The following is a 27,073-nucleotide window of genomic DNA, read 5'->3' on the forward strand; positions in this document are numbered from 1 at the left end:
ACATTAAATAAACGCACCTATTTCTGGCGGAAGAACGCAACCTCCTAAAGTGACAACTAGCGCCTCTTGTGGCGGAGGCACGGCGGGCGCCACTGCCGTTTTTGGATTTCGCCCCTCCTGATAATTAGTTCAGATCATACAGTCTATGGTTCAGATATAGTATATTAGATTATAAAACTTAAAACAAATGTGAAATTGAAAAAAATGCATTTTATTCAACTGCAATATCAGAGACACTCAAAGTATGCAACTTTAAGGTTTAATTTCACTTCTTATAGCAACCATAGACCCCTTAACAGACGACGTCATACTGGCTGCGTGCATCCAGTATGCGCGCAACGAAACCCATTATATCAGGTCTCGTTAGGACGCGTCTCACTAGCCAACACACACAAGAGGGGGTTGGGGTGTGCTGAAACCAGTGCACCCCGAAACAGGTTGGGAATTGATTGCGTGAAACAATCACCTGTGCGTCCAGGCTCAATGTTAGTAAACAAATAATTGGTCTATAAAGTAGCAATTCTATTCCTCATAATTTTTGGAATTTTGAAAATGTGTCAAGAGAGACACAAAGCAAATAATTAAATTATATTTACAGCTAGAGAAATGGACATGACAAGAAAAACAAATATAGGCACACAAGGTATTCGTTAATATTTTTATTTTAGTTTTCTATTACTTTTTTCTCCACTATTTTACACACCAAGTGCTTCAAGAACAATAGAGACATCACAAACATCACAAGATTTCAAAACTGCGCTGAATGTTTCCCCCTGCAAACCCCAATACTTGCTCATCACTACTACTAGTTCGCTCTCCTTCAATGGGGGAGGGGGGTGAGACGCACGAGTATCACATAATACCTATACCATCATACAACTGAATACATTGATTGTGTAATAATTCAAAGCTAAATGTTATACTGAGTTATGATAGACGCATAAGATGTTTCATCAATTACTGATAGTTAGAAGAGTGGGAAACAAACATTTACGATGAAACTTGGGTGTGTAGTGGATAGTGGTTTATCTATCTATTCCCACATCTGCTGAAGCTACAACTGTCTCTTGTGCAACCAATGGAGTGTAGAGTGTGTTTCACAGTACTACGCCCTCCGTACCTGACTTCTCACTGAGCCGCTAAAAAAAACTTCACTCTGCAAAAATCAACACTTCGCAAACACACCGGTGAACTCTTGGCAGATGCTACCGTATCTTGCCAGAGGTTCATCCTTTGTTTGATGGTGATGTCACTGATTATCTGTTGGTATCATCAATGGGTGTTAATACAGTTGTACAGTGTTTTACAGATAAGTTCACAGCTGCAGTTAGACAGAAGCCAAACAACGAGTCACACATCATGCTATTCTGCTCTGCTCTGGAGGGTCCGAAGAGTCGGAAGAGAGGTGAGAGGGGATTGGTGAGAGGGACAGTACAGGTTAGGCATGGAGTGAATACTGACCAGAACACAAGCTTAAAACTTTATAACTTTTGTGAGATCCCACCTGAACTCTCAGTGTCTACATCAAATGGTTCCGATATGTATTAAAATTAAACATTTAAATTGTATACGTTTTTATTTTATTTTTGCAAAGCTCCAACTTCTAATTCCATTTGTTCAGCTTAACAGGAAAAACTGAAAGAAGCCTTTCCCTTTACAAACATAAGTTCAAAATATATTTTTTAAGAACAAATATCTATAACAGTTGTCATAGTGACGCATCAGTGACAACCCTAAAGTACAGTAGACAGCGCAGGCCTGTGACTGACGGGGAAGTGACAGAGTGACAGAGCAGGTAAACTATTAGTTGGAGGCAGTAGTATGTGGGTAGAAGGTGATGTTTAGTAGGCGTGGTTGGCCACGTAGAGGGACTGTCCAGCAGCAGCGCCACTTCCAGAAGACTCGTAGTTGCCCAGAGCTGCCTTGGAATTCGCCTGGAGGGAGGAGAGGAGAGGTCATGATGGGCCACATACCACATGGCATAACCGTCAGAATTTTAACAGGACCCATGCCCCCATTTCCTTGGCAATTTCCGGCACTGTTTTGTATCTATTTGCTCATTGTATTGTATCCTAATATGAATGCACAAAGAATTAAGTTCTCTATGTGTCTTATTGAAATGTTATTTTGATGGATATTCATCTGTGCGGTTTGTACTTTCATGTATTCTGCAGGATGGCATGATGGCATCTAAATATGTGTAGATTTATTTATTGTCATTTTCTTTGTATGTACCATTAGAATGCTAGAAATGCTTAGTGACAAATACATTTTCAAGCAGGAAACAAACAAAGTTCCTTTTTTTTCCTTTCATTGAAATTCATTCATGCAATTCTGTGTTAATTTGAAAAGTTAAATGTTTCTTCACTATAGGCATCTGATGCGAGTCGCCGTAATACTTGCAGTCCAAACACTTTGCAGGTTTTCATTCAAAAAGGCATTTATATCGTCGTTATGAGGGGTCGACAAGATAGACCTTTCGAGGCATCCTTTCGAGCGTACGTGAGTACACTGACCTATCCCGTAGCTATATACTTAGAGGATGTTTCACACTCATTATCATGTACAAGATTAACAGTTCACATCGAAGTCTGTCTTTTTCCCCTCACAGACACCTATAAACCATGTAGACCTCAAAATTTACCTCAGCACGCTTGAGGAACTCCTCAGTGGCTGCCTTCTCATTATTGAGCTCTCCTTTCCAGGCATTGAGGGCAGAGGCCTGAAGGGCACGGCCATAAGAGAAGGTCAGAGCCCAGGGCTTGGCAAGTGGACAGGTGTTGATGCAATTCAGGTTCACACTGGCATCTTCCTCAGACTGGCCTCCGGAGAGGAATGTCACTCCTGCGGAAAGAGAGTGCGCGCACACAGTTCATTTCTTAGGATTTTACAAAACAGATTGCGACATTCATTTTTACCCCCTTCAATCATCTCTTTATTTCTTTTAAGTAGGGCTGCTGCAACTATAGATTTTCAAACGATTATTCTATCAATAACGTTTTTGATTAATTGCATTATCGTGAAGCTTATTTTTATAACTATTTTCATTATTTTTGCTATTTTGCAAAATGTTCTGAATCTTGACATGGCCAAAATAAGAAGTGATTATTAATCTTTTTTTAATTAAAGAATAGATTATTATTTAAGATTTTTTATAATCGGTTAATTCGATTAACTGTTGCACCCCTGCTTGTAAGGATTTGTGTCACATTGTCTCTGTGCATACGTCACACAGACCTGTGACAGCTGGGGGTACGGTGCGACGCAGCGCGGTGACGGTCGACATGGCGATCTCCTCATTGGAGTACTTGTTGGGACAGGAGTGTCCGGCAGTGACCATGTTTGGTTTCAGCAGGGTTCCCTCCAGGTACACATGGTGGTCTGACAGGGCCTTGTACACAGCAGCTAGGACCTACAAGTTAACGGTGCGATGAGAACATATGAAAAGCTCCTATTCAAATAAAGTTGTATTATTATATTACAGGTGTAAAAACAGGAATGCAACAACATTAAACTCAATTTTACTGATATGTCGTCTATCGTTCTTTACTTAAATACTTGTGACATTATTAGTATTTTGTACTTGGGAGTTTAATAATAATTCATTTTGTAGGTATTGTAGGAAATTCAGTTTTCTTTCTGGTCTACCACCTGTGGAGGCCCGGTGGTCACTTCAGTTACAGAATTGGCTTGTTAAAGGAAGCAGGGAAGACTCTGCTCCCTGTTCACGGTGTTCTATATGACCGTGAGAATTGTACTGACCTTCTCAGTAACGTACTGACAGCGCTTCAGGTCATGGTCTCCGTCAGGAAGAATCTCAGGCTCCACAATAGGAACAATACCATTCTGGAACACATTAACACATCAGTTTTTATCATTGGTATTTATACTAGTACTAGAATGATTCCATTTTGATTTGTTCTTGCACTAGTACGTAGTATAAGACCCCTTGTGTTCAGTATGATGTATACTGAACACAAAAAAAAGAAGAAAACACAATAAAACAATGACCTGTTGGCAGATGCTAGCGTAGCGGGCAAGTACATTAGCGTTCTCAATGATGGCCAGCTCAGATGGTGTGGTGTCTGAGATTTTCAACACACAGCGCCACTTCGCAAAGTCTGCACCATCCCTCTTATACTGGGCACAACGCTCAGACAGACCATCTAGACCTGAACATGCAGAGTGAGAAGAAGAAGGAGAATCAAAATCAGAATGATGCACCATGTACAGTACACTCATAACCGTACAAACATGACCTGGTATTTTGATTAACATGTAGGCAAGTATGCAGTAGAGAGACTTAAAATGACAAAGATGGACCATTCTATATAATAATAAAAATATAATAGAGACTAAGCATTGGATCATTTGTAGATGAATGCATACTAATATTTCTCATCAAAATACAGTCCATGCCAACTTTCTTGTTTATTTATGGTAGTGTTTGACTGCACATGACTTCACTTCATACCCTGGGTGGTTGTCTCGCCATTTGTTCCTGCCAGGGGCACGACACCTTTGTCCACCTGCCAAGAGGCAAATAAATGTAATAAATATATATCCCCAAGCATTTAATAGGTATCAATAATGTTTATGTCAGAATCAGAATTTTATTGTCACAGGTTTACATTAGTAAAAAAGTGGGTAAAATTAGTTTTCTTGCAAGTTCTATCGTATTGTTATTTCCATAGAAAAAAACAATGGAAATATCATACAGTATAAACTCAAATGTCTATCAAACTACTATAGTACTGTACACCATTTCTCTACAGGGAAATGGTGGCCATCACAGGTTGTGTTTAACATGCTATTCACTATCCACAAAACCCCTCCTGGCCCAGGATCCAGCCTGTGCCTCTCCTTCAGTCTCAGGTTTTACACTGTCTATCTAAAGAAAATAAACGGCTCCCTCTCTGTTATGAGGAAAAAAAACACATAGTGGCAGCCAGAATTTTTCTCAAAACAGATGAGACAAGCCCGCACCTGTTTCCACTCAAACAACAGAATACGACCTTCTTATTCCTGCGACGTAAAACATGTTTAGCTTATCCTCTTCACCTGATCTACTGTTGATACCTACAGTGTGTCAGTTTGTGTGAGTGTGCACGCATTACTGTGTGTGTGTTTAAACACAGAGACACAGCTAGTATGTTTTCATAAACATAGTGGCAGCCTCCCGTCTTGTTTCACCTGCAGATCAAGTCAAGGCTGTTGTTTACTTTAAAAGCTTGACCTACTAAGAAGAGGAATCTCAGCGTCAAAACATGACCAATAAATCCATTGCATCGATGTTAAGAATACAAAAATATATATATTATATTAATTGTTGGAGAACTAGGGTTTAAAACCATACACTCTACACGCCTGGGCTGCTTATGATGTCTGTAAGGAACTGATGCTTACACTGTATGTGTGCAACTAACCTGCTCTTGTTGTAATTGCTCTCAATAATTGTGTCAGCCTACAATAAATATTTACAACGCATGGGTTTAGCAGACGCTCTTATTCAGAGCGACTTAATGGGCTGGCATGAACAATCAACAAGCGGGCAATTAAGTAGTGTGCCAAGAAAACAATTAAGTGAAACGAAGTAACCAGGACGCCATGTAAACTTCAAACCTAGCATCTGTCTAAACATACAACAGGGTTGGTTCCTACACATTTTCCTTTTCAAAAATCCATGATTAGCTCTGCTTAGGATTTAGTCACACTCCCACTCTAGCCTGCTTTCACTTGAAATACTCCCCCTCAAAAATAAGCACTGAAAGAATTAAGGGGTGCTAGGGGACATACCTTGATGCCTACGACAATTCCACGGTCTTTGATGACCTGGGCGAAGGACGTGCCGTCGTCTGTGTTCTGGTACAGGGTTTCGTGGAAGAAGATGACGCCGCCAATACAGTTGTCCATGCGCTCGTCGGCTGTGAACAGGAGCTGGCGGTAGCGTCGCCTGTTCTCCTCTGTGTTCTCCACCCCGATGGGGTTCAAACGCTTCGCCATGCTCCCTGTAGAGTAGACACACAAACAATGACTATGCAAATGGGAGCTACACACATAGTTTTTTGTATATACATTAAATTACAGCCATGTGCAACCTTAAGCTTTGCTCACACTACAAGATAATCAAGGTGATTTTGGGTCAGAAACAGGGAGGGGGGAGGGGCGTACCATACCCCAGCCTAGATCTGAAGCGAATCTCGGGCATAATTATCATCTAGTGTGAGCAGTTCAAAGATCCAATCTTAACCCTCCAGAGTTGCTCACAGGACGGTCGGGCCATCCCGAGAATGTTCAAACATGTTTGATATTTATCTAATGCTCGCTACTGGCTGAGAAAGATAGTCTAAAAGCAGTGGTGCGTTGGACAGCTGAGGCTTGTAGATATGTGGGAAGAACACGGGCTATAACGTGTCTTCACAGATATATCCCAACCATTCGTCACCACAGGCAATTAAACCGTTTCTGTTCGTTATTTATGTACATCTGCTAGTCAGCTACTGCTGCTGCTTTCGCATGTGTTCACGTGAGATGAAATGACGCGCGGTGCTGCATTCAGGCAACCCAGAGAATCTGAATAGAATCCTGTAGTGTGTGGTGTCCCATCATTTTAAAATCTTGTAGTGTGTGCATATTTAAGATAATCTGAAAGAGAACCTTATGAGATTATCCTGTAGTGTGTGATGCTACTAGATTTCAAAATTGTTTAAGATTTTAAAAATCCTTAAGTGTGAATGTTTCAAGTCAGCCGAGCCATTCAGACTCACATAAGTCTTACAAGTATGTTGACTACAGAGACCATGTTTTAATCACTAGATCATAATCAATATCCAATAGTCAAAAAGTTCAAGCCCCATATGGTGGATGTTTATGGTCCAAGCCAGAATACTAGATGTACAGACATGCATGCAAACACACACGCATACCGGTGGACTCATCCGCTGCCAGGATGCCTTTGCCAGGCGCGACTATCCTCTCAGCGATTTCCTGCAGCTCTTTCTTCTGCTCAGGAGTAAACGCGGGATACTGGTGTGTCATGGTGGCTGAGCGTAGCTGAGCGGTGGCTGAGAGAGAAAGACAAACAGAGAGACATTACTTTGCTTAACAGTTTGTAGACCTGTACAGTTTCCTAGCATTCAATGGTGCAGGTGTAAAGATCCTGCCCAGCCCACCACCTGGTTTTGGCCGGATTCTCCGACAAACTGTCCATGCTTGTGGATATAAGCCGGGTAGGGAGGGATATCTGTGGTTGAACTAGCGACTCCTACAGGTTGTTTGGGGCACACAGGGAGCAGAGCTACAGTAGGAAGGATACCGTTTTCCTCAACATGTTTTATGCACTCCCGGTGAAACTCTTCACTGTCAGGTGAAAAGGAGTGGCTGGTGATGTCATGTGTATTGGAGGAGAGGTTGTCTACACCCTCCCCAAGCAAAACAGTAGGGGTTGACACTGACAGGGGCTATATACAGTACAGTACAAAAAAAAAAGGTTTTACAGAATTTAGAACCCCCTCAAGGAACCCTGAGAGTCCCTGGACCCCACTTTGAGAACCACTGCTCTAGGAACAAGAGCTAGTTATCTTGTTAGCTAGCTTATCACCAATTGCGTGCTTGTCTTTTTAAATAATTTCCCCAATATTAAAATGAGTCATTGTTTAAGTTGTAGCGCACTATGGTCCCTGTCATCCCCCACTGTTGGCCTGGGGGGAGCAGGAACGATGTGTTCTTTTCACCTGCCAGTGAGGAGTTTAACAGAGAGAGAGACTCCCCCAGTTCCCCTGCTGAACATGTGTCCCGTCCAGTAGGACAGTCAATCCCTGCAGGCTTTCCCCCCTGTGAACACTGACAATTGTGTCCATTGGAGTGCCCGGCCAAGCCGGAGGCTCCGCAGCCAGGAATTAAACCCGGGTCTTTACGGTGCAGCTACTTTTTAAATAACAAAACATATTTTTCAAATGCAGAAGAACTTTACGTAATTTATTTATTTATTTTTACGTACGTTTTTTCTAAGTCTTAATAAATTCAGCTTAAAGGTGGCAATTATGAAACTATTCCGAAAATGGTACTACATGCAGAGGCCTCCATGGTGTGAGTGATATGCCTAAAATAACAATTAGGGTGTAAAAAAATAAAAAAATAAAAAAATCAACCAAAATGCAAAAACTGGACCCTTATTTTTACACTTCGAGTTAAACTGACACTCAGGATTTTACTGTGTACAAGAGCAAATAGATTTCCTCACAGGAGGTGAGCTGCAGTGACAGTGTGGTCTTTGTGATGTCATGTGTTTGATGGCAGTAACTGTGCTGAAACATCATGCTGACATGCACACACAAGCTTCCAACCAGCTTACATTCTTCCTCGCTCTTCACTCTACCGTACATAAGCAGTTGTGTAACCCCCCCCCCCCCCCCCCCCCCCCCCCACACACACACACACACACACACACACAGCGTAGCCATGGTGATTACTGAGGAAGACAGAGAGTTATTATGTAAGAAGAATGGTGGACAGAAAGATGGATACTTCACATTCCAATTTTTCCACTCCTTTCACCGTTTGACAGGCTTCTTTTTAAAACTGAACTTTATCTGTATTTGTGTTTACTTAATATTCCAATCCACTGATAAGATTATTGTACCAGCTCTCTCCATACTGTATTTCAAGCCTACTCAGACCGTTGGTTAACTGATGCACACCGTTTCTGGGTATAGAGGTTAACAGAATTACACACACACACACACACACACACACACACACACACACACACACACACACACACACACACACACACACACACACACACACACACACACACACACACACACACACACACACACACACACACACACACACACACACACACACACACACACACACACACACACTTCTTGTTTGTAAATTTCCATTCCAAAATTCTTCAAATTCATGTCTCCCACTTGAGCTGTGCCAACATATAAGTTTTGGCTTATATGTCTCTCCCAATGAGTGTAAAGAAAGACCGACACTACATCACTCTGATCAGCAAACACCATATTACTGTAAACATCGTAAGCTACGCTTCAACGCTTAATGGACACTTAAAGTGCTATGTAAAAGGGAAAATAACCTCCCCAGTCCCCACACAATCACACAATAGTCCTTTGTCAGACTAAATAGACAGACTGACGGAGGGATGGACGATTCGGTGGTGGAAATTCAGGGGACGCACGCACTCTAGGTGCGTACAGACAGCATAGGCTGTCTAGGTCGTCCGCTAGTCATCGTGTGCCCTGAAGAACTCATCCCAGTCTGTCAACTCAACTCTAACTCAAACCTCAGTCGCTCCACCGCCTCCTCTGACCATTGTTGGAGATACTGGTGATAGCTGACTGCCTTCCAACAACTGCTAGGTAGGTTGGAACCAGCCTCACCATAATTTGATCTTCATTGAGGGAAGGGCGACTTATTTGTATGCCAAAAAGTGTTCTCAACCCTAGTGGTACTGGTACAGGTGACATACCGAGAGAAGTCAGACAAAGAACTGCTAATCCTGACCTGGATCCCCTTCAAATGAATGAGGGAGCTGGGATAGTGAGTTTGGAAGCTCGCTACAGTGGAGATAATGACGTCTCGTGCGGCCGCTGGGGTGGCAATACACTGTCACCAACACGACGCAGGTGAACTCCCTTGGACAGCATCTAGTTCGGAAAATGACAACCACCAAGTCAATATCTGCAGTACAAGCCACTTCTCTGTAGCATCCGACCCCTGGCAGGCACCAATCTTTGTTGTCAAAGATCAAGCTCCCCCCCCCCCCCCGTTACGTTGACCATCCTCACTCACAGTGTCCCTATCAGCTCTGATCATAGAAAAACGCTGCACTGTCTGTGATATCAGTAGGACCGTCACTATTATTACCTAATCGCAATTATTTTACATAATTGTTTCCATGTTGAAAGATGTCCAAAATAGCGAGCATTTCCACTATTTTCCAAAATGTTTTAAAGTATAAAGTTATTAAATATTTCAGTCATTTCTTTACTAATCATCATATCTGCCCTGTGCAAAGTTTGTTTACAAAGCCTAAAAGGCAAACAGGATTTTTTTATTCATATGTTCTCATGTCCAATGCCAAAAACAAAATTTAAATAGTTAATCACAATTGTTTGTATGAAAATTAATCGTTAAGTAAAATGTAATGATCATGACAGGCCTAGACTTGAGTACAGTATTTATCTAACCGCGATTCTGTTAAGCAGATCAGGCCAGAGTGTTTGTACTCACTTTGTGATGTGTTCGGCGTAACCAAAACATCGACTTTGGTCGGGTCTTTTACAGAGGCGACGGTACCCAGGACGACCACGGGAATGTACGGGCGAGGGAGGGGTTTTGTTCTTTCTCTGCTCACGTTTCTCCCTAACAAGGCTGTGTGGCTATGGTGGGATATGCCCTGACAGTCTGTATTCTCTCTGTTAATCCCAGCTTACCGCCACAAGATAACAACCTTCACAATACACGTACGCACGCACGTAAGCACGCACACACACTGTCACACACACTCACACACATTCCACTGAGAACAATGGACAAAAGCTAGAACAAACTCCCAAAAGTGCCCACTGCAAGCATGTTAAATAGAATGTGATGATAATATTAAAGGCCTACTGTACATGGAGTTTGTCAGTACAGACCCACAGGCTTTTGCCTCACAAGGGAACAGGCAAGAACAGGGACATATTAGGTCTCTAGTGAATGGGGTAAGATAATTACATTTGATATAGGATAACCCAATGGCCTATAGTCAGTTTTGTCAGAGCCTTTGCAACCCGTTACATGTTTACACTTCGTCGAGGTCTTTCAGGTCCACTGATCAGCTGCAGCTTGTGGTCCTAACAACACGATTAAAACCAGAAGCCACACCTATCATCAGCTCCTAGTACTTACGTACCTTATAAATCTGCTATTTTCACAATCTGCTATTTTCACAATTTGTACATGACACCATTGTGCGTCAAAGTAGAACATAATGCTTAAGTGGTTAACCGATTTCTTGATGTATATAAAATAAAAGTAAGCGATAGAAGGGTGCCGATGGCTGAGTGGTTAAGGCGCATACCCCATAGGTTCTAACGCAGCCTGACAGCGAGTCACTCTCTCCCGGTTTCCTGTCACTCTCTAATGTACTATCCAAATAAAGCCCCAAAAATATCTTTAAAAAAGAGAAGTAAGCTATAGAATAATCAATAGATGCAGCCGTACTACATACATATATACACACACACACACACACACACACACACACACACACACACACACACACATATATATAATATACATACACACACACACACACATATATATACACACACACACACTATCAGCACATACCAACCAACACATACGTTTATTTATAATTTCTCTTATTGTTTCTTCAAAGACGCTTAAGACTAGTATTGTAGCCTGCTTCTCTCAAGCAGTTCGGCAGTCCCACCACGGAAACTGTCTGAAGCCTGGCGGAGACTAAAAGCACACAAAGAAACCTTGGAGGCTGTGAGGCCCGATGCTATTCATGTATCAATCCTGTGTAACCTAATCAACCTGCAAAGAGACTTGGCAGCATCACAAGTACTTCATTGAAGCTGCATTCAGAAAGCATCAGAGTGACCTTCTCCAAGATAACCTTTGTCCCAATAAAGGATGGGAACTGTACTTTACATGCCAAGTTGCCCCATGAATCAGCAGAAAATGCACGTGGTGGAGACCTTTCTGGCTGTAACCAAGGTCATCATTTAAAATCAATGAGAATAAGTAAGATGGCGGCCAGACTGGTCACTGCTCTGAACATGGTGGAGGGAATCCCACAGCCACGTCCATGTACGTCATCATGGATTAAATGACGTTTCATCCATGATCAGTGGAACAGCTTGATGTTCATCATTTTGGAGTCAAGGCTGTCAAGGCTCAGAGGCATATTATAGGGAGTTAGGGACATTTGAAAATAATTTATTTGCTGCGAGTCTGTCCTTCGACAAAGGCTTAAATTGGGCTCTTTGTATACTAAAATATCAGAACTCCTCTTGGATCTGGATAGACTAACAGCCTTTGCTTCAATGATGCATAACTAAATGCCTCCTTATTCCTACCATGCTGCATGGTAGCAATGGTAGTGTAGTGTAGACCTAACAGGAAAACATGTTTCTGCACTGCGACATCACGAGGCGACAGCCAACTCCCCATGGCATCATGCAGAGCCACCTCAACATGCGCACATACAGTACACTCCCTCGCTTCATGAGAGCTTTGATATATTATTAAGTCTTACCTCAAAAGGTTCAAGACGCTTTTATTGCCACACAAATAGGGTTGTTGTGTTGTCAATAAAGCATGTCATTAATTCAACAATCATTGTCATTACACTCAGATTATGTAGCCACATGAGATTAGACGCCATGATGACAAATTCACATTGGATCATAAAAGATTTACCATCTATCATTCTGACTTAAATATTTACATTACATAATGAGGGTGTGATTAAATATTTTGTCTAACAGTCAATATGAGCTATGTGAAAATGATGAAAACGTTACACATTTTGCAGCCTTTATTTTTGCTTGCATTCATTTAGTGTACCTATTTAAAGTGTAAAGAAGAGATGCTATTTGCGCTTTCAGGTTATTAAATCATTTCTATGGCAGCTAGAGTACACAGTGTGCATACAGTACGTGCCCTGCCCTCTAGTCTGTAGGGCCATGCAGACGTGCTGGAGATGCACGCACACACAGACCACCTGATTCCAGGTGCGGTTTCTATTTGGAGGCCTTTATCCACAGAACCAGCTAAGAGGATCACCTTGCTTTCCACCACCCTGGCCTGAACCCAGCTGTTCTAGCAGCCATCAGTCAGTCACCCATCAGTGGCATCACGGTGGAGGTGTACGTGCTCTATGACATTGGTTCTCAAAGTGGGGTCCGGGGACCCCCAGGGGTCCTTGAGGTACCAGGGGGTCCCACTCCTGATGCTAATTAGTTAATGTCACAATCATTTAAAAAAAAAGATATATATATATATAGCAGATCTACAAGCTCATAGCGCGTCACTTCGTACTGTGCTATGAGCTTGTAGATCTGCTATTTTTGAAAAATCCTGGTACAAAAATATTTTGTGAGACAAGGGATCCGCAGCCAAAATAAAACATCATTTTGGGGGTCCTTGACATGAAAAGGTTAGAGAAGCACTGCTATATGACACCACCTCACTCACACCCACACTACCTAACCTGCCTGCCTGGCTTAAAAAGACAACATGGCGGGGAAGGACAGTCTGTGGCGCTTGCCAGAAATAACTGATCCACAACAAGCTAACAGCGCGTCGCGATCGGCGCGTGACAACCTCGTAGTGCCATGGATGGAGGCTGGAGAGCGTTTAATTAAAGTAAGCGTTTAGAGTAGACAACGATAGAAATTAAGACAGCCGAATATTGGGAGCCGAAGTGACAAATGACCGTGCGTGCGACAGCATTAACGCAACAGGCTGCAGGCATCGTGTTTATTTATTTATATATTCATGAGTCACATTTGATGTCATATGTATTGACAACACAGCTATCGCGTGTTTACACTCAATAACGTCGTTAAGCTGGCGAGATGTGCCGTTTGTTGAACGTAAATGACTTTAAGTGGTTTCAACATGATGATTAGGACACGTTAATTAATTTGCTAACGAGCGACAACATAAAGTTATTTATCAACATAATTTACCACCACTAACCAGAAAACATAAAGTGTTCATTGAATGTGTTATATATATTTAGTAGTAGGCTATATATTACCTGATGCTGGGTGCAGGTGTACAGTAGAGAGGATGCAGAGAGAGGAGGATGTTGCTGGTCAGTCTGGTGCTTCAACACTGCAACGCAACGTGACTCACTCTGTACTAAAAGACACAGCCGGGGGCGGGGCGGGGACGAGCATCACTACGTCATCTGCTGCGCATGCTCTCATTGCTCCGGAGACACACCCAGTCCCAGCATCATGAGCATCATTCTTTAAATCATTAATACTCACAAGGATGCAGCATGATGCTGCATCTTTGACAAAAATGGATAAACCACGTGAACCCCAGCATCCATTATTCTGGGGAGAACATTAGCCAAAAATACTCGATATATAGTTCAAGCTCACGACGACTCACGAGTCACGACACTTTGTGAACTTGTAGATTGGCTATTTTGGCAGAGATTTGGTGTAAATGGGGGAAAAAGGTCCAGTTTACTAAGAGGGTTTAAGTGATTAAGAAGAAAGGGGAAAAATACATTTTTAATCATACTAATACATGTCACACACTGCCCCCCCTCTCTCTCACTCATACACGCGCGCGCGTGCGTGGCACACACACACACACACACACACACACACACACACACACACACAATATGTATGCAGTTGCGTATTTTAATGAGCCACAGGTACTTACAAAAATACAGAATAGAACATCTGTCCAACAATACATTATTGAATTGAATAGTATCACAGCTTATATACCATTGCATCCAAAATATTTATATAAATCTTATAAATGGGATTTAAATCTTATAAACAAGCATATTTGTGACAAAAAGCCAGATAAAGGATTACATATTATGTGAGGCATTCTGGGCACACATTGGGGCAGTAATATATATATATAAAATTGTAATTTGTTACTCAGGCAAGTGCACAGAGGTGTGGGTACAGTTAGGGATCACAGTCCATTCTGAGCGGAGCGAGACTGGATGGCTGGTCATGCGAGACAAGGATCACAGTAGCCTTTGTCTTCAGACCTGACTTCCATGTTTATGTCTGCTATGAAACATGTTTTCATGTTTGAATGTTTTTTATTTGGCAGCAGAAAAAAAAAAAAAAAACTCAAGTCAGTCTCTGTAGGTTGTCCACAGACGAGCCCTCCATCGTCGCTTCCAGTCATCCCGGTTCGCCATACATCTGGCCAGCTCATTGGAGCTTTGCGCTCCTGCATATTTCTTCAGTACAGTTGTCATGTTATGTAATGAATATAACATAGACATTTCATAGAAATATCAAGTGACTCACTCCTGTCATGTTATGACTTTGACAAAGTGGAAACACTGTGCAGGGCTTGTGTTGAGATTATGAAGAAATATACAGTATCAAAAAATTACAGTATGAGCAACTTTAACCTGATGCTTGAATGACATATAGTAACATAGGAGATACAATTCAAATGTTAACCAATATCTTTACCAATAAAAACAGTGACTAGGGAAATAAAAAATAGGAAAGATTACACCACTGCCACTTCTGGTGAATAATTGCTCCAAAAGTGAAAAATCAGATGCAACTTTAGAATTTAAATAGCTCAACTTCACTTGATCTTCGACTAGATTTATACTTGGCCACCAAGTCGGTTATAGAATGAAAAGTAACAATATTTAATGTCTTAGGATGAATTTACAGTACTACTAGCCTCCAGTGATTTGCTAACCGGGTGATCAAGTTTGTGCAAGACAATTCTTCTTAAAAATTGTGTAGTACAACCTTTCCCGCTTGACTGCAGAGTAAACAGGCTTGAATAGATGTGAATGAGTGAATGTGAAGTGAACAGTTAATCAGCATTATGTTTGTTGGAGGAAGGCAAACAATTTTGAAGAAAGAAAGTGTGCACAGCATACCATAGAAACAACACACTTAGATTTATATAAGTGGTGAATATCCCCCTCAAAAGACTAATTTAAGTTATAAGAAAAACACCATTCTGTATTCTCGAGAACCACTTCTTTCAGGAGTATGAACCTTGTTTAAGTGTCACCAGCCGACTTGTCTGCCTTATACAAAATGTTACAATTCAAAATGAGCAGCACACTTTTATGCAAAAGTGTGAAAAACCTGTGCAACTTCATTTGTGTGTATATGTGTGTGCGTGCATGCGTGCGTGTGTGTGTGTGTGTGTATGTGGACAGAACTTAACCTGAGAGTCCTTCACACAAACACCTCTCTATTTGGATGCTCATCCTGAGCAGGGTAATAAGGTGCTGCTGGGCCAGGAAGGGCCGTGGCGGTAGCACATGTGTGAGAGTCAGCATCCAGGTGTGTGTCAGGTGTGGTAGGAGGGCTGAGCAGCGAATCGTAATCGAAGCCTTTGAGAGGCTGGAGAGACAAGGTGAGTCCCCGCCGTGCTTTGGCCGAACGGTCAGGTCTCTCTCTCAGCTCCAGAATCACCTGGAACATCACAAAGGAGAACTTCACTCAACTTGCCTCATTCATTCATTCATTCAGAGTTTTATATAACCTTCAGAGCAAGACTGAGGTAAATATGTACATTTACAATCTTGCAATAATATTAGAATACAAAATCATTTGCTAATATAAAAACTCATGTTTCAAATTAGTAAGGGGACAACTTCATTTACAAGATCTGTCAAATTACCTCCACAGGTCGGCGTTGGAGCAGCGTAAGGTCAAAAGTTGTTCCATGGAAGAACGTTTGGCGTTTGAAACGATCAAGCGTCCTGAGTCGACGGCTAGGAGTCTTGCACAGTAACTGCAGAGAGGTTTGTGACTGTTAATATGACACCATTCTAGCCCTCTCTTAAAAGATAACCGTGTATGATATATAATAAAATAATGGTATATGTTAATGATCTTGTTTCTATATTCCTTCATCCAGTGTAAATGACCAACAGTATCTCAGCGAATAGCAAGGCTACTGCAGTTATGTGTATGCAGTATGTGTGCTTTTGTGTGTGCTTGTGTGCATGTGTGCATGCATGCGCATGTCTACTTACCTCAGTGATTAACAAGGCCAGTGGAGGGCTAAAGCTAAGTGGCATTTCATAGGGGAAACTCCTGACTTTCCTCAACATGCGACAGTGGTCTGCCTCTGGAGGCAAAGGGAACTGAGCAGAATTGGACACACAAAGGAGAACAGAAATTAACAAAAAATGAACGCATAGAAAGTTTGAAACATAAATGCCCCTCTTCCCATTTTTGCTCCTTATGTACTTCTTTCCTTTTCCTGTTACTTTCCAAAATTCATGCCAGATAAAGGTTTCTTGCGCCCAAAACAATGCCTGAGGTCTACACGATACAGAAAACAAGAGAATACGACGTCACACGAGTAACTAGTACTAGTACATCATGGAGTCACGACCAAATAAACAATGACGTCATGCATGCGTAGCATACACATTCAGTAACACATGATGAATGCCTCACCTTCCCGTTAACCAATGAGAAGAGGAGGATGCCCAGAGACCACCAATCAGCTGCGTGTGTGTAGGGTCCCCCACTCAGCACCTCAGGAGCTGTGAAAACAGAACACGCACACTGCACTGGATGTATTGTGTCTGTACTATTAACAATGCACTGCATATCTGTAGATATCTCTAGATTACACATCAGCAGAAACAGAAATGTAACTATAAATATGCAATATGTTATTTAGCTTGAGGTACTTTCACCAATTGTTGATATTATTTATTCAATAACGAAAAAAACACCTGTATAGTGAAAGTGTTGGAAAATATAAGACACAACTGTGATTGTATGCACATACAATATACAAGTTGTCTGCAGTTCAGCACTTGACACATCGCTGGTGTGATAACAGTAATGTGTGTAATGAATGTGTTTTCTGTCTTTTCTATTTCTCACCCATGTACTGGATGGTGCCGCAGATCGTGAAGGCTCGACCTCCTTGCTCCAGACGCCGGGACAAACCAAAGTCTGCTAGGCGGAGGTGACCTGGAACAGACCATTATTCTCCATTTTTGTAGATAAGCAATATTGTTTATTGTGATTAATGTATCAATTTACTATTTCATACTATAACATGATGAGCTTTCTGTGTGTAGTGTGTATGTACAATATAGGCCACGTACCAACCAGCTAAATTCAACAACAGAAGTGTAACTGACAGCAAGATATCTATTTATTATCCCGACCCTATAACAATCGAGTATGCTTTTTGTGTTTTTGTGACTGCTGCTCAGTGACAGGATGTACTCTGGAATGTTCCACATCTCTTGGGAAACACACCTATGCTGCCCTCTGGTGGAAGCTGACTAGAATAGCATTTATTATTTACCATTGTCTGTTAGTAGGATATTCTCCATCTATGAAAAAAAGAAGGAAAAAAACATTAAGACAGGAAATACAGACACAAACACATATTTAACTCTTGACCAGCTTAAAGGAGTAGTTCACCCCCCAAAAATCTTATTTTATATCAATTACACACCCCATGAAGCCTTGAATTCAAGGAGTTCTTTTGTCGCATTCCTAAGCCAATAATTTCATGACCAGAGACTCAAATGCAGGTCAGTTGAGTCTCCTACCTACCGGAGAGTCCACCGGATTCCTAAACCAAATTATTGGCTTAGCAATGCGAAAACTAAAATATCTCCATGAATTCAAGGCTTCATGGGGTGTGTAATTGATAGAAAATAAGTCAGTTTTGGGTGAACTACTCCTTTAATAGGTTAAGTACCAAAAATGATGGTAAAGTTTCAATATTGCTTCGAGCGATGCAAGTATGTGAATGCTCTCAGTATTTGGGGCTAAAATAGTTTATTGCTACTGATAAAAGTAGTACTTATTTGAAATAAATATTATCCATTTATCAAATGTTTATATGCCTAGTGCCTGCATGTCATTTTCTTGCATAACTTTCATTAGTTAGTTAGCTTTTGCACCTCTAAGTGACACAATCACTGCAATTTAAAGCCAAGTTAACCCTATAGCAAAAGGTAGGGGCCGTTTACAGATTTAGTTGCTGAATCTTCTTCAGATAATCCAAGTAAGTAAGTAAGTAAGTAGGTCGGAGAGGCTTATTGTTGGTATCAGCCAGAGCGCGGGCGTCTATCCCCGTTTCACAATGCGCTAGACCCCTGGGAGATGGATTGCTGAGGTGGAGCGCAACACCTACCATCAGCTCCCAGTACTTACTACTTACCCTATGACTTGCCACACACAAGCCGTGCTACTCATACACTGAGTTGGCGGTGCCCAGGATCGAATGTGACTTTCCTGTTCTAGCCCAGATTTGAACCCGGGGCTAATGCGCAAGTGCAGACATTTTTACCAATTAGCTAATAGAGCCTGCCTGTTTGCTCTGGGGAGAATAGAATTCCAAAATGTGTTTGACACAAAGGTCAAAATTTGTGTCAAACCAGACACACAGGACCTAAAAAAGGAGTTATATTGTATTGAAAATACTCGTCCTTGGAAAAAATATACAAAATACAAACACGATGGCAATAATGGTGCCACTTGAATCGTGGGAAACGCATCACTGAGCGTTTCGATTGAGTTGAAAATTCTTCAGATTGCACACATTGCATCGCTTTGGGAATGGACATGAAATATTGCTCGATGTTGTGCCTTTACATTGACTTACATTGACTCAAAGAAATCACATGGCATCTGGTGTGAATGCACCTTTACCTTTACATCTCTGTGAATGATCCCAACGTCATGGAGAAAACCTGCAGGGGACAAGAAAGAACTGACATAATTACCTATAGAAACTAGTACCATCTCTAAAAATATATTAGATGTATATTAAAATGTATCTGTATCTTGATATCCTTATTATATAAATATATATTATGTATGTACAGCGTTTAGACTTTGACTAATAGAAATTAACTTTATCTTTCGGTATAGCAACTGAAAATGCAGGGAAATAATTGCCAAATTCACATCAGTTAAAAATGGAAGAACCTTTAAAACATTTAAATACATTTTCTGTCCAACCTTACAGATAACAAGCAACATAAAAATAACTTGCACCATTCTTAGCCTATTGGACAAGCCCGCCTCAGAAAAAAAAGAAACAATGGACAGAAGACAGAGTTCCTTTTAGAACAATTAGTCTAAAACTAAATGAAAAGTCAGTCCATGTTTCATAAAGAGTTTTGAAGTCTTGTGAGGTTGAAAGAATTGCTCTAATATATTTCACTACATTCTATGTAGCGTATGAAAGGTGCTATACAAATAAAGTGTTTATTAGAGTTTATTGATGAAAACACACTGACAAGGTCAAGTTCATGACTCTGTCCTTACCTGTCCTTTGAACTCACCTAAAGCACATCCCAGCTCTGCTGCAAACAGCCTCACACTGTCTTCTGAGAATTGGCCAATCATCACCCAGTAAGTATACAGGTCTCCTGTACTGCAGTAGTCACACACTGTGGGAGTGGGAACATAATTAACCGCATTAAAACTGGCGTCCCTATTTTGGGCATGTAACTATATTAAAATTCTCCAAAATAGTCTAGGCCTATATGCTTAAAGGGACATGACCCTAGGCTGATTTTGTAGTTTGTTTTCCAGTTCAGGGTAGAAACTACAGCAGATTAAAAGCGTGGCAGGCTAGTAAGCAACACAGCTGCATCTAATAAAATTAATAATGTATGTTAAATGTAGTTGTGCTCAGACATACTGTAGATAGAGACATGTAGATACTGCAATGGCTGCTGCTACTCATTGGAGCAAAGCGTCAACGGGGCCGCCATATTGGTGAGAGCAAGATGTGCCTCCTAATGCATGTATGCCCTGCATGTACTGTATGTCTCTCCACAATTAAAATAATCATAACACCTTATCTTACATAGATAGTAACAGTAATGATTATAAAACAGAAAATAGTTTTAGTGACTCGGGCATATGTCTTACTGTGGAGTTATGGCAAGCTGCCCCTCTTAATACGGCCACGTTGACATACTGTATGTGGCCAATGCGGCACCAACCTATTTATGTCTATGTGCCCAGAGCAATTGGTATGGCAATGTGCACAGTAGTCAACAGTATACATTTTTGCACCTATCGAACACACCCATTTTAGCTGCAGCTGTGTTGCTTACATCACGGTGTACTATAAGGTCTTACTTAAGTCAGCTGTAGTTTTTAACCTGAACTAGAAAACAAATAAAAATCTGCCTAGAGTTTCATCCCCCTTGAATAATTTATACTCCCTCATTCGCAGCGTGACACAGGCGTATGACGAAGTATAGATCCTTGCAAGTGGTTAAAACAGGGCATTGATGTAACCAAAGTCAGGTTTATTCATAACGTAAACATGCATGCACAAGAAACTTTGTCTCTGTGACAAATTTCAATATCTGCAATTGTAATGGAGGCTGATGCAGCTGAAGACAATCAAGATATACAAGATACAAGAAGTGGAAGAGGGGGTGACATCAGGAAGAGAGGATAGGATCATTTGATTTCAAGGTGAAGAGATACAGCACAACCAGGCTCTCTACGGTTTGGCTTAAGCAATGAGGGTTGCTATCTCCTTTGGGTGTGACATATACTGTACATGTATGCAGCATTCAACATCTGGCTCCCAGGCTAGCTCAGCTCTCTGCTCACAGGGGGGTGGGCAACAAACTGGGTCACATTATCTGAGTCAGTGGTTGAGTAGGAGGGAAAGGCTAAACGCTTGGGAGGAGAGGAGGAGGAGGAGGAGGAGACATAATGTCACAGCTATAGGGGATTATGCTGCTAACACAGCACTTGCAGGTGCATAGTGTTTAGGCTAAGGCTAATTCACTTTGTCGTGCGACCATTTTTAAGTGGTGCTTGAAAAATAAATGTTGTTTTTTTACCGAATAAAGTATATTTTTGTTGAACGAAAAGTGTTGAGTGACAAAGCAGTAATTAGCTTGGTGAAGTTAGGTTGTCTAGGTGATGTTTAGGCCAAATCCAGAAGCAATCCCTCACAGCAACCATGTTAATTTGTCTCTTTTATTCCCAGTTTTTCCCACACGTGTACTGAGGTCCCTGTTGCTGCCAACCACCACTGTTGGTCTGGGGTTTTCAAACTTTTTGTACACAAGGCACACCATTGGGCAAGTGAAAATCTCATATTGAAAATAGCAGATCTAAGGGGTCACAATGTTTCACATCGCAATGCGCTTTTGAACATTTCTAGCAATTTTTGGAACATATTCTAAAACTTGAAATAAATTACAAAATATTAACGCCATGTCAAAAGTAGTTAAGATATAATGTTTAGGGTACAGAATTTGCCTCTGTAATAGGAAATGATTTCACACAAAGTACTGATTTAGTAAATAAAAAAATAATGAACTTCTGTAAAGTTACAATAATAATGTGTGGTTGTCACAGAATCTCAATGCACACCATTGGGAACCACTACCATGTACCATGGCGATACACGTGAAGTTAACAGTTGTTTCTTGTCACCTAGTCTCGCATAGCCAGACTTTCAGAGAGCTCTTCCTGCTCCGCCTACTGAAGTTTCTCAGGCGGAGTAGGCGGAGCTGTGAAACAACTACTGTAGCTATGCAAGACGACTTTTCACCTGACATTGAGGAGTTTCACCGGGAGAACGTAATGCTATTGCCCCCATCACCCCTCCCTGCTGGACCAACGCCCCAATCAACCAGTGGCCAACTGTTTTCGCTGGAGCTGCCGGCCAAGCTGAACGCGTCACTGATGAAAATCAAGCCCAGACCTGCAGTGGTGTGCTGAGTGCTTTACCTCTACACCACCCAGATGTTCTTTTTGTAATTTTCTTATTTATTAAAAAGCATTTAATAGCAGTCCCCTGCTCTTGTATTTTCTCATTGAAATAGACAGCAGGAAAGCTGTGAGGGAAACGTTTACAGAAGGCACAGAAGAACTTGGGTGGAATTAAACCCCAAACCAGCAGAGGTATGGAACACATGGTCCCACACACAGGCATTTTAACCGGTAAGCTATCAACTGGCTTGCATTCCATGTGCATTCACAGCAATACCAGAAAATAAGAAGAGACTACTTAAGATTGTCTGACAATTGTCCATCCATTCAGTTGTTTCATCTACATACCAACAGCATCATGTAAAGGAGAATTTGGGATCATTTCTGGACAAAGCTATTGGCACTGAGGTGAAAAAAGTTAAGCTGAGCAGCTTTGAGATTGTGGGTCTGGGCTGGTTTAGGACACGTCCAAACATTAAATCCACACACTCGAGGGGGTTGCATATAAGGATTGTGGGTATATTTTGGACACTGTTGGTGTTTGTTAAGGTTAGACAGCGTGGGAGGGCTGGTTTCAGATCATGTCTCTCGGCTGGTTTAGAGATGATTACGTCATTTACACATTGACAATGTCATGCCAGGGACTGTGGGATGCTTCTGGGCAGTGCTGTACTGGTGTTGAGGTGAGACAGGGTAGAGTGAGGGGAGGTTTTGGACTGTGGATCAGGGCTGTTTCTCTATAGGACTCACTAATGTAGAGGTGCCGCTGGGTCTGCCAGCAGTCGTGCAGTTCGTGGACAAATGGGTGATGAACCTGACGCTGTGGGCAAAGGTCACAGGTCAACCTGAAACACAGCTCATTACTGACGAGAGACTCACAGAAGAGGGGCAGGGTTTGGCTCCCACCATGGTCTGTTTTTCCCCACACAGTCCACCCACCAGTATTTTGCAGTTTTGTGAAGGATCACTTGACCAACAGTGAATGATTCTGTTTCTGTTTCTTAATACGACACAGTAAAATCCTCCATGTTAATTTAACTCCAAAGAGTGTACAAAGGGAACCAATAAACGGGTCCATTTTGTTCCATTTGTACACTCTCTTGTACAAACTCTTCAGTGTTCAATTATTAAGGATTTTACTGTGTAGGTCAACAGGCTCAGATTTTTAGTTCTGTCAGAGATAAATAAATGTTCTATATGTGCACTGTCCACACACCATAGAGAAAACTGTATCATGCTGCTAAATATTGGTAGACCTGTTCTTTTTCTTGATTCGCTCTTTTATGTTTTGCTCCTGTCTACATTGATCATGTGACCTATAAAACTCATACTGTATGTCACTCAGCACTCACCTGAACTATGACCTCTTCTTTAGCCTGCTCCAACACACCAAGCCTTAGAATCTCTGATTTAGGTATAACCTGATCATGCACACACACACACACACACACACACACACACACGCGCGCACACGCGTGTGCGCACACACGCACGTGCGCACACACGCACCCACACACGCACACACACACACACACACACAAACACAAATAATGAAACACTGTATGTCCGTAAGATGCTTGCCAGAGATATTTTGACACCAATTAACCAAGTTATAAGCATGTAAACTTTAACTTGAGGGTTAAAGTACAGTACAAATACAAAGTCAAATATGTTGCTAGTCACACATAGGGAACACAGTGTGGACTGATCATAGCTAGAAACACATACATTAAATACATATAATAGGTCTTACTTTGACAGCATAAGTCTTCTCTTTAGCTTTGTCCTTAACTTTCAGGATGGGCCCAAATGAACCTTTGGTGATGTAACCCAACACCTGTGCAATGGGCAGAAAGACATGACAAAGCAACATTTGAGAAAGGCCAGGGTGAAAAAAACAAATCGGAAATTCTTTCTCTCTTGGGAAAGAAAAGCAATTCAAAATGGAGGTTTTGAAATTTGATAAAGAAATGGTTGTTTTGCAAATATACAAACCTCTTACAACCCGACTAAAGGAATTTTCAGAATAGCATATATTTACACAAAATATTAAAGAGCAATGAGAGCATACCAGCACACAAAAGCAAGCAATAGCATGTGTGTTGGATTTGTCTTGAAACCTACCTGAAAGTTTTCCTCCCTGGGCATAGTTCTGTGGGGGAATTGAGGTAGAAACATGGTGATGAACGCTGGGAGACTCCACTCTGCTCTCAGCTTCTCTGGACCGACTCCGGCCAGCCTCAGGACATGGTCCGGGATGTCGGCGGCCTTCCCCTGGAGCATCCGACGCGGTCGCAGGTGCAGGGCGGGCTGAGCCAGGCGACAGAGACCTGCTGGGATTGACAAGCCCACGCTGGAGAGGAAGCCACGCCATCCAGACGAGTATGAGTGCTCCTCCTCTTGCCTTTCAGAATACCTCTGGAGGAACATGCAAGGTAACGGGAGATATTTATTCATTCTTATAGAATAAAGCTGACACACAGCAAGTGTCAAAGAGCAAGATGAATGGGCTCTCTCTCCTGATTGGATGAAATTGGTGACCTATACCTGAAAATGTGTTTTCGGTTTACTAAAGTGCTGGAGAGATGAGGAGACCCCTGTTACTGAACAAACGCTTAATAATTACATACTTTTTAACTTTTTAAAAATACCACTTACTGTACACCACCTTTAAAGAGGAAAAATTATGTTGGTAATATTAATTAGAAGAAAAGTAAAGTTAGATAATAGACTATTATCAATATCCATAATGCGACTCGTCCGTTGTGAGCTTGTCCATCAGCTATTTTCAGCAAAAGCTTTCCCAAATCCCCACAATAACAGAAAACAGAAAAGACACTAGCATAGAGCCCTGAGGGACTCTGCTCAACCATATGGGGGTTAAGTGGTTAAAATAAGGTTTGGCAAAAAAACAAACAAAAAAACACTTATTAGTCAGGGAACAGGGAGCAGAGAGGTCCAATACTAATAGGCTATTTAATGGGGGGGAAAGAGTGTGCCCTGGCCTACATCCATCCGTCCATGATCCATCCATCCATCCTGTTGGACAGCCCCCGCCCCCTCCCTTGCCTTGGGCAACAGATTCAGAACATATTTTCTACGTTGTGTTGCAAAGATGCGTCATGACTCATGTGACATGCGTGTGTTCAATCGTGCAAGATGTCCATCATCATCATTCTTGCCAAATGCTGTAACGTCAATCCACACACTGTACTGTACTGTACAAATGAAATGCACCTACTAGTATATTCACGAATTCCCCGAAAAACATAGAATCTGTGCGTTTATTTTAATATTCATGATGATAAATAAAGGTTTCAGTGTTCAAAGATTTCTGAAAGGAGTTGATATAACACTTTTATTGCGATGTTTACCTTGCAGGCATCAGGAATCAGGATTAAAGCGTAATGTACCAGTCATAGATCCATATGGGGATCCCCATTACGTGCGTCACACACGCATGCAGCTCGCAGCCAGGAGCCGCTGTACTCACCTTCCTGCTTCTGCTGGCATCGGCCCCCATTTCTGTGACGGCCAGGTGATCATCAATCAAATGAACCTCATATGATGACCCCGTACGTCGTCCAGCCCCTCTTCTCTTATCTCCTCTGCTCGGCCATGCAGCGCTGTCTGTCTGTCTCCCTGCACGGTTCCGCACGCACGATGGCACCACACGGGCTCACGCACCTGTTTGTTTGCGGATGGATGTGTTAAAACTCTACTACTTCTACTAGCTGCTACTCTCTATTCATTAAGTGTCATTTTTTGTTGTGCCCTTTCAGCTGTCTTGTTGTGTAAACTAAACTGTGACTCTGTGAGAGATATGGCGACATAAACAAGTTAATCCCCGCAACGTCGTCAGAGCAAGTCCGCCCACATCTTTGTCATCCAATGAGAACGGAACCTCTCATTGCGGCGCACACGCACAATGTCGATGATGTCCCAAGTCTCCAAATGTATAAAATCCTTTGAAAATAGCCAAAGTATACACTGTAGGACAGGTCTGAAGTGGTTAATGTATGTTTTGCAAAGTAACTAGTAGGCCTAACTCAAGTTTTCAGATAATTGTATTGGCGTAAAAAGTACAATATTTCCCTCTGAGGTGTAGAGGAGTAGAAGTAAAATATTTGAAAACTGGAAATACTCCAGTACAGTAAAAATACCTCAACATTGTAGTTAAGTAAAGCACTTGAGTACATGTACTTAGTTACTTTACACCACTGACGCACACGTACTGGCAGCACCCAACTGGCACGCGCAAACACTCGCGCTGCAGCCAGACACGCATCATTCACATTACATTAGTGTCGCAATTTGCAACTCGCAAATGCCATATTAGCCAACTATTGCCGTTAAGGTAACACTTTGCTAGGAAATAAATATACAGTATATTGTAATATAGGCTAGTATTTTGTTTTGGTCATCAGAAATTCAGAATAGTCTGTCACGTAATAGATTATAAAATCAGTTTGCTGGCTATTTAGTTGTCTTTGCAAGTTGCAGAGAGAACTAAATTAGAAAAGTTGCAGACTGCAACAATTGGAAAACAAGCTGTCATGGTTGTTGCATCTAGGAAGACAGAC

At 41.7% G+C, this 27,073-nt stretch overlaps 2 protein-coding genes across 2 annotated transcripts; both read right to left on the reverse strand.

The window, feature by feature from the left end:
• Positions 1-844: 844 nt before the first annotated feature.
• aldocb (aldolase C, fructose-bisphosphate, b) lies at positions 845-13,907 on the reverse strand. Its single transcript, XM_084074667.1, has 9 exons — positions 13,814-13,907; positions 6,927-7,064; positions 5,797-6,008; positions 4,475-4,529; positions 4,012-4,172; positions 3,763-3,846; positions 3,238-3,412; positions 2,645-2,844; positions 845-1,934 (listed from the first exon to the last, which is right to left on the reverse strand). Exons 2-9 carry the CDS (start codon positions 7,036-7,038, stop codon positions 1,842-1,844), a joined length of 1,092 nt encoding a protein of 363 aa, XP_083930793.1. The 5' UTR covers positions 7,039-7,064; positions 13,814-13,907; the 3' UTR covers positions 845-1,841.
• Positions 13,908-14,445: 538 nt separating this feature from the next.
• Positions 14,446-26,259, reverse strand: rskrb (ribosomal protein S6 kinase related b). Its single transcript, XM_084074681.1, has 13 exons — positions 25,984-26,259; positions 24,615-24,908; positions 24,244-24,327; positions 23,843-23,911; positions 23,241-23,310; positions 20,081-20,188; positions 19,443-19,483; positions 18,085-18,112; positions 17,652-17,741; positions 17,214-17,302; positions 16,784-16,894; positions 16,426-16,539; positions 14,446-16,217 (listed from the first exon to the last, which is right to left on the reverse strand). Exons 1-13 carry the CDS (start codon positions 26,011-26,013, stop codon positions 15,978-15,980), a joined length of 1,368 nt encoding a protein of 455 aa, XP_083930807.1. The 5' UTR covers positions 26,014-26,259; the 3' UTR covers positions 14,446-15,977.
• Between the last annotated feature and the right edge of the window lie 814 nt (positions 26,260-27,073).

The sequence above is a fragment of the Gymnoscopelus microlampas genome (genome assembly GCF_963454915.1).
Source record: "Gymnoscopelus microlampas genome assembly, chromosome: 12".
Lineage (NCBI taxonomy): Eukaryota > Metazoa > Chordata > Actinopteri > Myctophiformes > Myctophidae > Gymnoscopelus > Gymnoscopelus microlampas.